This window comes from Silene latifolia, chromosome Y (assembly GCF_048544455.1).
Source record: "Silene latifolia isolate original U9 population chromosome Y, ASM4854445v1, whole genome shotgun sequence".
NCBI lineage: Eukaryota > Viridiplantae > Streptophyta > Magnoliopsida > Caryophyllales > Caryophyllaceae > Silene > Silene latifolia.
The window spans coordinates 285,523,498-285,535,753 of NC_133538.1; the positions used below are offsets into that span (position 1 = coordinate 285,523,498).

General features: G+C 38.2%; 1 protein-coding gene across 1 annotated transcript; it reads right to left on the reverse strand.

Moving 5' to 3' along the window:
- Positions 1-2,531: 2,531 nt before the first annotated feature.
- LOC141630837 (secreted RxLR effector protein 78-like) lies at positions 2,532-3,026 on the reverse strand. The gene has a single exon (XM_074443587.1). The coding sequence runs from the start codon at positions 3,024-3,026 to the stop codon at positions 2,532-2,534; it is 495 nt and encodes a 164-aa protein (XP_074299688.1).
- Between the last annotated feature and the right edge of the window lie 9,230 nt (positions 3,027-12,256).

Below are 12,256 nucleotides of genomic sequence, written 5' to 3' on the forward strand. Positions count from 1 at the left end.
TTTTCTTGAGCTTATTTACCTCATTGTCAGAATCTGAATATGAGTCCACGGAGTGAGCCATAAGACATTTGACATTTTCTTTCTTTGTTGACTTTGCAACATCATTGTTTGATTGAGAAGAGATGAACATTTCTGCGTCCAATTCTTCCTCAAGGAGATCGCCTTCCTCGGAATCGGACATTCCTCAAATGGCTGTCATTACTTTGCTTTTGTACTCTCTCTTTGCAAACTCATGCCTTTCTTTGGATTTAATGTCGTTCCACTTTGGGCATTCTTTGATTTGGTGACCTTTGTCACCACATTTGAAGCAACCAACAGTGGAACTAGACTTCCTCTTTGGAAAGTGTTATTTGCTAGTATAGTTATTGAACCTTTGTGAGTTTCAACCATTAATCATGCCAACAATCTTTTTAGTGAACATTGAAAACTCGTTATCTTCATCCTCCTCATCACTTGAGAGAGCATTAAGAGCGAGTCCTTTCCCTTTAGAGCTTTCACCAGAGCGCTTCATGAGAGTTAACTCATGAGCCATGAGTGACCCCATAAGTTTAATAAGGGACAGCAAAGAAAGGTTTGTAGCTTCCTCAATAGCCGTAACCTTCGGTTGCCATTTTTCAGATAGGCTACGAAGGATTTTACGGACTAAATCCTCGGATTCGAAATTTCTACCTAGACTCTTGAGGTCATTAACAATACTAGAGAAGCGTGAAGATAAACTATTAATTGATTCATCTCTTCCCATGTTGAACATCTAATATTGTTGAAAGAGAAGATCAACACTGTACTTTTTGACTTGTGACGTTCCCTCATAAGCAAGGCTTAGGGTGTCCGAAATTTCCTTGGCCAAGTTGCATCCGGATATCCGGTTAATCTCTTGTTCACCAATGCCATATTGAAGGATGGACATGGCTTTAAAGTTTTTCTAGACTTTCCTATAATCGGCCTCGACATATTTATCCTCACTTTTTAGGGTATTAGTGCCATTGGCATTAGTCACCTCGATTTTGTGGGGACCCTTTTGAATGATCAACCAACATTCATAGTCTGCACTTTTGACATAGTGCTCCATGCGCTGTTTCCACCAAGCATAGTTTTCTCCCTTAAAGATGGGATACTTAGTGTGTTTTGAATCGTCCATAACTATGGGATCAACTCTTTGGTTTTAACCAATATCAAGAGCACGAGGCTCTGATACCAATTGAAGAGTTAATAACGATAAATACCTAAGAGGGGGAGGGGGTGAATTAGGTGTACCTTTTAAATTTTTTTTTTCTTTTTTTTTTTGGTGAAAGGTAAGATTTCATTCAGCACATAACAAGCTATTACAAACTAATACAATTTCCACAAACATCAGAAATCACTTATAAAGGAGATTTCAATTCAAAAAGCTAACCCTACTCAACCAATCAATATCTCTACGATCATACACATGAGTAAGCCTAGCCTTAAGCCTATGTTTAAGCATCTGCCTGATCTGATGTATCAAAACTTCAGGCCTAAGCAGACTGCCTTCAACATGAACACGATTCCTCTGCATCCAGATGAAGTAGACTGTTGCCATAAAAGCACACATCACTACCTTCTGCTGGACACCAGACTTTACCTGATTCCAAATTTCTGCAAATAATGTCCCAGCAGAGAACATCATCAGCCATCACCTTGAGAATACGCTGGCTATAGAGGCACTGCTGAAATAAGTGCTCATGAGTCTCAACAGCAATCCCACACAACAGACATTGATCATCCTGAGAAATCCCTAAGGCAAACAGTTTAGCCTTTACCTGTAGAGCTTCTCATGCAATCAACCAACCAACAAAGCTATGTTTAGGAATATTCCAGTCACTCCACACATATTTATCCCAAGAAACGACCTGGAATTTAGTCCTTAAAATCTCATAGCCACTACTCACTATGTAACCCTTAGCATCAATTATCCAATGACCATCCTGGTAACCTGCATTCAATTTATCTCTCACCCTGCAGACTGATTTCCATCCCCAACTAATATCACCAGAGGACGTATAATTAGACCAGGGTGTACCTTTTAAGTAGACTTGGTGAACCCACTTAACCCACAGCTTATCAGGGTTACATTAAATCCACCACACCAACTTACCCATGGCTGCAACATTCCATGAGTAACTATCCCTAATACCAGTCCCCCCTCAGTTTTGGGAGCACACACCTTATCCCAGCTCACTAGAGGAACTCTCATCAATTCACTTTTGCCATCCCAAAGATAACTTCTACAAATGGCATTCAGTCTATTAAGCACACCTTTTGGGATGATAAAAATATTGACGCAATAATTATATAATGCCGTTAACACTGAATTAACAAGCACTAACCTACCAGCATACGAGAGTTTCTTTGAGCCAAAACTTCTGATTCTACTTATAAGCTTCTCAACTAAAATCTGACCTTCTACTTTTTTCATTTCCCAGCAGTGATGGGAACTCCCAAGTATGAGAATGGAAGTCTACCCTCAGAAAACCCAACCACTTGCAAGATATCCTGCTTCACCCCAGCATCTACTCCATTAAATAGGCACTAGTCTTGGAAGGACTCATGAGCAAGCCTGAGGCTTTAAAGAACGTAGCAAAGTCCCTCAACAGCACCATTATAGAAGCAACATCCCCTCTACTAAATAATAACAAGTCATCAGCGAACGTGAGGTGGGATAGCTTAAGAGGAGCACATAAGGGATGGTACTTGAATTTCATAGTGTCTGTAACATAGGTCAAAACCCTACTCAAATACTCCATTGCAATAGTAAAGAGGAGAGGGGACAAAGGATCACCTTGCCTCAACCCCTTTTTCCCTTTGAAAAACCCAAACATATCTCCATTAAGGACCAAAGAGTAGGTTGCAGTTCTTACACTCTCCATTACCAGACCAATGAACTGTCCAGGAAAGTTCAAAGCTATCATCATCTCCTCCAAGAAGCTCCAACTCACAGAATCATAAGCTTTCTTTAAGTCAACCTTGAGAAGAAATCTAGGGGAGACAGACTTCCTATTGTACATTCTGATTATATCCTGACAGATTAAGATATTTTCAACAATACTCCTTCCTTTTATAAACCCTCATTGGTTATCACTGATAATATGAGGGAGCAACTCAGACAATCTCTTGCACAACAATTTCAAGATGCACTTATATACCACATTACAACAACAGATATGTCTAAATTGGGTAACATTCTGTGGTATTTCACATTTAGGAATAAGTGTAATAAAGGTGTGGTTAAGTTGTTTAAGCATTTTCCCAGAGTGGAAAAAATCCTGGATAGCAGCACACACTGTCCCTCCTACAATATCCCAAGAATCTCTAAAAAAGGCACAAGTGTATCCATCAGGCCCTGCAGCCTTATGGACAGGAATAGAGAACATAACCTCCTTGATTTCCTGATCAGTGACAGGAGTCATCAATAAAGCCTGGTGATCAGAAGTACAGCACCTACCCATTTGAACAATAGACTGACTAATAGGAATAACATAATCAGAGGATCCAAGAAGGGAAGTATAGAATTCTAGAAAAGCACCCTGGATTGTTGCAGGTTCATCAAAAAATTTACCAGTAGAATCCTCAATTCTTAACACTTTATTTCTTACTTGCCTGCCTTTGATTATACTATGAAAATACTTTGTATTATTGTCCCACATATCAACCCAAGTAGCTTTTGGTTTTTGCAAAAGAAATTCATTGCAGGCTTTCTCCATCCACCTCACACTGCTAGATGCTTCAAGTTCTTGCTGTACCAAGTCAGAATTAAAAGGATCACCCCTAATTTGCTCCTGGATATACTCTAAATGCATTCTTGCCCTAGCAGTATTATTCTCAATGTCATTAAAGTTGGCACTATTGAGCTGCTTTAAAGGTCTCTTAAGAGCTTTTAATTTGCAGACCAGCTGATACATTCGAGTGCCATACCAATGCTTACTCCACACATTCAGAACACAGTTTTTAAACTCATCTGCCTGGCTCCACATATTGAAGTATTTAAAGCTTCGTCTCTTCCTATCCCAATTCCTATGTGTCTTCACCACACAAGGAGTATGGTCAAAGGTACCTTCAGGATAAAAGTGTGCATACATCTCACTATTATCATCAAACCAGGTCTTGTTTACCAAAACCCTATCCAACCTACTATACACCCTTGAGGAAACATCCTGTTTATTACTCCAAGTATACAATGAACCTAGAGCAGGACTATCAGTTATCTCACACTCAGCAACACAAGCATTAAAATCATCCATTTCCTCAAGAGTACTATAACCACCTAATCTCTCAGAGGCCACTAAAACTGTGTTAAAATCACCACAAACCACCCAAGCCCCTGTAATGCTTCTTTTAAAAATTTTCTCTTTTACTTGGTTAGAGGATAACACAGGTAAGATCTATTAAGTACTAGTTTGAGAAACCTTATGAATTGTAAGTTCACAAACGGTACAGCAGGTCTATGCAACAGTATGAATAATTATTGCACAGCACTGGCAGCAAGATTGTTGAATAAAAGAGGAATGATAGGAGAACGTAAAAGTAAATAAACAAACAAGACGATGTTTAAAAATTGGTTCAACTCCTACTCCGGAGCCTACGTCCAACCATTATTTTATTGCTTATTTAGAAATTTACTCAAACTTAACTAAACCATTAAAATGAAAACAACTCACCAACCTACTCCGGTTGCAATTGCTTAAAGCTACTCCACTTCAAGACTTTCCCTTGCTTAAAGCTATTCCGCTTTAAGACTTTAAGTTTTATCTCATTGATTTACAAAGTTAGAATCTCACTGGTTCACTTAAGAACATGGAAATTACAATTAAGACCTAAACACGAGAATCATTGAACATATTCTTTTATGCAGCAGTGAAGCGAACTGATACTTGGAGATTTTATATCTTTGAAAAACAATTGAAGACATTTGAAAAAAGAAAACAGTTTTGCAAATGATTGAAGAACAAAACTTAAATGCTGAAAAGATTTGCAAAGTGTTTTACAATGAATTATCTTTAAAAGTATTGCAATAAATGATAAAATGGGATGGCTATTTATAGAGGGAGGAAGTGTGTAAGAGAAGGATCTTAACACTTCTTCACTCTTAATGTCCATGGGTTTGTAAGATGTATTATCATTTAAAAATATAGAAGAACAGTCAGATTTGTGAGGCTCAAGGTGGCTGCATATTTCCTAGGCAAGGAGTGTTTCCCATAAATTATGGGAACTCACAATTTCAGCAAAAATGGAAAAAGCAAAAGACCTATTTTTAGCATGAAAAACCACTTGCATTAATAAGATTGGTATCTTTAATTTAACTTGCAAGCATATTCTTTTTGTTCTATTTGTTCTTCAGATTTGAGAAATGATATTCCTTTTGAACACAATAAAGCTTTAGAAAGGTTTTGAACACTTGTGAATTTTTCCGAAAATTCTCCATACGTTAGTACCAGAAACCATGGTACAACAGTCACAGGAACTGTTGCAGGGTTTTGCAATCACTAATTCTTAAAGATGATATGTTTAACTACCTCGTTTACAAAATTCATTCTAGGCAATGGGCATGCTGGACTTGTCTTTCATCTTGATCATTTTTGGGCTTCTTTGAACAATCATTGGATGCTTCAATTTGCTAAACAATTTAACTAAGAACCAAACAATTAAATGACAATGAGACTTGGCATCATCAACCAAGTGTGTTCTGACACAAAATAATTGGGCTTTTCTTTTGTACAGTAAAACAAGAAAGTGAACTTCTGATACTATTGTGGTTATTACAAATAATTGGGAAGGGAATGGTAACGTGTAATGTGTTATCTCTAAGTCAAGGGGTAATGCTAATATTTCATCACTGAATCTTAAGCATGACCTCTAGTTAAATAGTGAGAATAAAAATATGACACACGGGTTTAATATCCAACTAAACTCGCCTAATTTCGGAGTATCCACCGCTTGTTTTAGGAAAGTCTCGGTGCTTGTATTCCTTTTTAGCCTTATCTCACTTATCCTTAAACTTAATCTCATCCCACTTTGGACATTCTTTAATTTGATGTATTTTGTCACCACATTTAAAGCATCCAATGGTGGTAGAAGTCCGTTTCTTAGGAAAGCGTTTTTTTGTGTAATTATTGTTGAACATTTTGTTTCCTTGGCCATTTACCATTCCTACTAAGTTTCTAGAGAACATAGGAAACTCATCTTCCTCTTCATCCTCATCATCAATTGAAGAGGATGTTAGAGCAAGACTCTTTTCCTTTAAAGATTCACTAGAATGCTTGTCGAGATTAAACTCGTGAGCCATTAGTGATCCCATTAGTTCGTGAAGAGATAGAGTGGATAGATCCTTCTTGCCCTCCTCTAGGGTGGTTACCTTAGGTTGCCACTTAGTGGTAAGACTACGGAGAATTTTTCGAACGGACTCGAAATCTCTTCCTAGACTTTTTAATTCATTGATAATACACGAAAAACGAGATGAAAAAATATTTATGGACTCATCCTTTGACATACGAAACATCTCATATTGTTGCATGAGAAGGTCAATACGGTGTTTTTTTTAACTTGAGACATCCCTTCATAGGCAAGAACAAGGGAGTCCCAAATTAGTTTAGCCTCACCTACACATCGTTGAAGGAATCGACATCGCTTTCGAGTTTTTCTCGACCAACTTGAAGTCATTTTCATTGTAATCCTTCTCGGCCTTGAATTAAGAAAAACCCGTCATGATGTCGGTTTCGTCAATAACGATAGGTCCATCCACAATGATTTTTCAACATTGATAATCGATACTTTTGATATAGTGCTCCATTTTGAGCTTCCACTATCCAAAATTCTCACCAGTAAAGACCGGGATCTTGGATTGTTTTGAGGAATCCATATCTCAAGAATCAAACTCTAAAGAGGTTAGCCCCGATCAAGAGCACGAGACTCTGATACCAATTTAAGAGTTTAGGATTCTAAGTACCTAAGAGGGAGAGGGGGTGAATTAGGTACTTTTTTAAAATTTCAACTTAGTATTTATTGTTTTAAAGTACGTTGATTAACAATATGAAGAGCAAATGGATACATCAAATAAATTGAATGATTAATTGTGTATCACGAAAGCCTAAGGAGAATGTTGAAGGTTGGTAGCGACTGTTGTTTTGACTGTTAGTTGAATGTCTTAGCAAGTGAATTAAGAGCTACAGACCAGAAGTAACAGTATTTAGGACTGTTGCTAGCATAACCGTAAATGAAGAACAAGTAAGTAAAATGCAACAGAATTAAAAGCGAGGAGAGATCAACACAACACTTTTTTATTTGGTTCGGCCAACACTCTAAGAGCCTACGTCCAATCTTCTTTTTATTTATTTAGTTATGTGATCTACTCCGACTACTTGAAACCCTTACAATAAAAAGGACCAACAACCTACTCCGGTTGCAACACGAGTTCTAAGACTACTCCGTCTAGGAACTCGACACTCTAACTAGAATGTTTACAAGACCAAGTTTTCTCAAAGTGATTCTAAAAGAATTGTGGAGGTCAACTTATTGGTTCAAACAATTCTAGATGAGAGAGTACAATACTATGAAGCAACAATGGTTACGACTGTGACACTTGAAGACTTAGAAGATTTTTGCAAAGAAAAAGCTTTGAGTTCTTAAAAACTGATTTTGCAAAAACACTTTGATTTCCAAGAAAAATTCTTGCTTTCAAAATGAAGGTAAGTGTTCCTTTTATAGAGGGAGCACACAAGAGGAAGCAAGCTAGGGTTTGTGAGTCAAAGCCTTTGATAAGAAACAATGACTTTGACCTTCCCATGTTTGCACTAAAAGAGCTACTTTATAAGAAGAGAAAGGAGGCTTTGGCTTTTTCAGAAACAAAGAAGAGAGACATTCACAAGAAAACAAATCTTGGGAAGAAATGAGATAAAAGCAAACTTTGTTTTACAAAAGCAAAAGATAAGTTTTAGCACATTTGAGGAAAACTTTTGAAGTGGAAATTAGCATATCCTTTTCCAAAGACCACCCTTCCATATTTCAAGTTTAAAACTTCTTTTAAAGTTGATGCATGAAAAGCCATTTTGATTAAAAAAGAAATCTCGAAATTGAAAGACTTGCTTCAAGTGTGACAGACCAAAAGTGATAGTCAAGCACACTGTTACCAGCGAGAGTAACGGTAGGCTTGAATGTTACCTTGTATTTTACTCTTTCATCTTTACATTAGTTGACACAAACAACTCTAAATCTTGAGTAGCAAACGATCGAAGATTCTTGATTAAGACTTGCAATTGATTGATTAATCCTGAAATGGGAAACTAAGAAAGCATATGTTAAATGGGCATGTCATCATCAATTAAGAGAACCCAACAAATTCCCCCTTTGATGATGATAAACCCTAACAAAAAATGAATGTTTATCTTAACCCATATTCCCCCTTTCATATTTAGTCAAGGATCATCATAAGAAAATATAGATAGAGGTAAGTTATCCTTATGAAGCAAAGACTTAAAGGAAGATAGACTAAACATAGTGAAGAGACCACAAAGTAAGGATTAATCTAGTAATTTAGACATAGGAAAGGGTTTGTCAATTTACTTAATTAAAATCTAGAACATGAGTTTTACCTTTTCCCCCTCTTGACATCATCAAAAGGGCAAGGATGCTATCGTCGGTCAAGAGCAAACACACATTAGAAGACACGTAAAGACACACATAGATGTGACAAGATAACAAGGTCAACATAAACTTAGGTTTAAACATAGTTCAAACAAAGTTCACCAAAGCTAAAAAGAGTTTAAAATTACACCACCAAATTTAAATAAGATTGAAGGGCGAGGGGTGAAATCAAAAGGGCAAAAGGTTTGGGGCATAAGGAAGGATATACACTAAGAGAAGGAGGCTTGTTCACCATCAGAATTTTTGTCATCCACATCCGCATCATCATCCTTGGCTTGAAGGAGAGTGGAGATGATATCCACCTCTCCCCTTAGCCCATCAACTGACTGCTCAAGCCTAGAGATGGCGGCTTCCTTTTTTTTCAGAATCGGCTTGCATCCATTCACTCAAGTCTCGGATGGCTTGAAGAACGGCTCCCTTAGTTGGACCATTATCCGAACCCGTACCCTTATTAGAGGATGCCACCTCACGAACTCGAGTCCCACGAGATTTTATAGCGGTGAGTTTGTCATCACCAATCCTTATAAGCATTTTCCCAAATTGACCATCACTTATAGTGTCATAATAGTTTTGACACCCCATACTTGTCGAAAGCAAAATAACCTTATCCTTGAGAACCATAGATACCCACATACAATAGGGCAAACGGATGATACTTGTGTCATTGAGGTCTCATTGTTTGGCAGAAATCGCAGCAAAACGGCGAAAGATGAGACAGGGTAGATTAACATTTTTGTGTGTGGCGAGGTGATAAATGAGGTATTGTTGGCCAATGGAGAGTTTGTTGCGGTCACCCGAAGGGTACAAGCTACGAAAAAGCATGTTAAAAATTAGGCGAAGTGGGGAAGGTATTTGGGTATTGCCGACGGGTCTACAAGTGACAACCTTAGGGTAGACGACTTTAGCGACGGTAAGAGGGGATGCATATTCAAGAGCGGGCCAAGTCTCTTTGGATAAGTTATCATATCCCTCATTGGGAATTTGAAGGATGGATGCAAAGTCACTTTGAGTGAGAGACAAAGGCTTACCATTTACTTTGGCAGTGAGGGAAGTTCCGGACTTATCTACCCGTACCGATGCATAAAACTAAACCACCTCGCTCACAAACACCGGTTCCCAGAGTTCCATCAGTTTTTCCCATCCTTGAGTCACCACGACGTCCCTAACCTTGCGAAAAGCCGGTCTTTCATACCATGATTGTTGATAGACCCGCGACCAGTGAATGACATCCTTTGTAATTAGCCGTTCACAATTTTTGTAAATCGAAGGAGGAAGATCTAAATCTTCGATTTTTTGCCAGAGGCTTACCACATCCCATTTTGAGACAAGGGGGACCGAGTCATTTATACCGAGATAAACCGCGTGACCCTTTCCCGACATATTTGTCACTTTCGCTTTCTTTAGAGGTGGTTCCCTCACAGATTTGCCCTTTTTGGGTTTGGTAGTCACCGGAGTTGCGTTATCAATCCGGACTTCATCCACTTCCTCAGTAATTTTAGGAAGGGATGAAGTGGCTTTTTCTTTTCCTTTATCGACTTTCTTTGGTGACCCCGATTTTTCGCATGCAGGGACTCCACTTTCGGGTTTTGATGTTTCTTTTTCAGCACTTACTTTCTCACCGTCTCCCTCTTCCTCGATATCCGTGATAGATGAGGTTGCCTTTCCTTTTCTCTTCAGACCTCGTTTTGACTTTTCCGGCACAGTAACCACCTGAGCTCCTTGATCCATCTCTTCCTCAGAATAAAGAGGGTGATCGAATGGATCTACTGCTTCGTTATCTCCGTCAACGATGGTAACGGTTTCCGAGGATGACCTGGAAGATGGTATAGATTTTTTCTTTGCTCCTTGGGTTCTATTTCCAATCATGGAGGAGATCGGAGCTTCATTGGGTATTGGTTTGTCGGGGGATAAGGTGGCTAATGGTTTAGGTTCCATTGGTGTTTCTGGGTTCGGGTTAATCGGATAAGCATAGGAGCCGTTCCGTTTACCGGTCATTTCAGTGGAGGTTTCTGTTGGGGAAGAAGGAGGGTTAGATGATTTGGTTGGTTGTGAAGTTTGAGAAGTCATGGAGGCTGATAGTTTGGTGTTGAAGGATGTTTTTACTATAGTAAAATGGTAAGTGTGGCTTTATGGGTAGGTGAGAGAGACGAGGTGGATGGTTGGTAGGTGAGGAACGCCAATGGGTTTGAATTTGTGAGGATTTTGAATGGTTTGAATCATTAGCCCAATTAAGAGAGTTGGTGAGTGGTGGTTGGCCCATTATTAAGGAAATGTAAACAACCAAAATTTTAATATGGTGAGTGTAAAATATACAGAGATTTAGTTATGAGGTTGAGTGACTACCAACTCACAAATATGATATCGATTTACGGTCGAGAAACGATATGCGTACACTAGAATGAACAATACCATACTAACATATCCTTTTTTAGTCAATCATTTAGGAAAATAAATATAATCACATTCATGAATTATAAGCAGTTAATTAAATCTATATCTAGCCTAGGTTTCTCAAATTGTTTCCTTTCAAGTGGTTTAGTAAAAATGTCGGCTATTTGATCTTCGGTTTTGAACAAAATAAGTTTCACATGCCCATTCTCAACATGGTCTCGAATGAAACGATGACGTATTTCAATGTGCTTAGTCTTAGAATGTTGAATTGGATTTTTGGATATATTTATTACACTCGTATTATCACACATGATTGGAACGGACTCATAAATAATACCAAAATCAAGGAGTTGTTGCTTTACCTAAAGAATTGTGAGCAACAATGTGCGGCACTAACGTACTCACTTTCGGCCGTTGAAAGAGCAACCATGTTTTGTTTCTTTGAGCCCCATGAAATTAGGCATGCACCCAAGAACGTTGCAATTCCGGAAGCGCTCTTTCGATCAACGCTACGCCCCGCATAGCCCGCATCGGAATATCCTATAAGATCAAAGGGACAATGTAAGGGGTACCACAAATAAAGATCTTGTGTTCCAATCAAATATCAAAGAATACGTTTAACCGCTTTAAAATGAGATTCTTTCGGATTTGATTGGAATCTAGCACATTAACAAACGCTAAAAAGAATGTCGGGACGACTTGCGGTTAAATAGAGAAGTGATCCAATCATACCTCGATACACCTTTTCACTAATGCTCTTACCTTTTTCATCTTTGTCCAATTTGGACTTAGACACCATAGGTGTAGGGAATAAATTACCATTAGTCATCCGAAATTTCTTCTGCATCTCTTTAATGTACTTTTGTTGATGGATCATGATTCCATCTTTAGATTGCTTGATTTGGAGCCCAAGGAAAAATCCTAGCTCACCCATCATGCTCATTTCGAACTCCGATTTCATTAGTTCCGAAAAGTAAGTATAGAGTACCTCATTTGTTGCTCCAAATATAATGTCATCGACATATACTTGGACAACTAAAAGTTCGTCCGACTGTTGCTTCAAAACAATATTTATCTACGGAACCTCTTCTAAAACCATTTTCAATTAGAAATTTAGACAATCTATCATACCAACACCTAGGTGCTTGTTTTAAACCATAAAGAGCTTTGTCTAATTTGAAAACGTGTTTAGAAAAGTCATTGTTTAAAA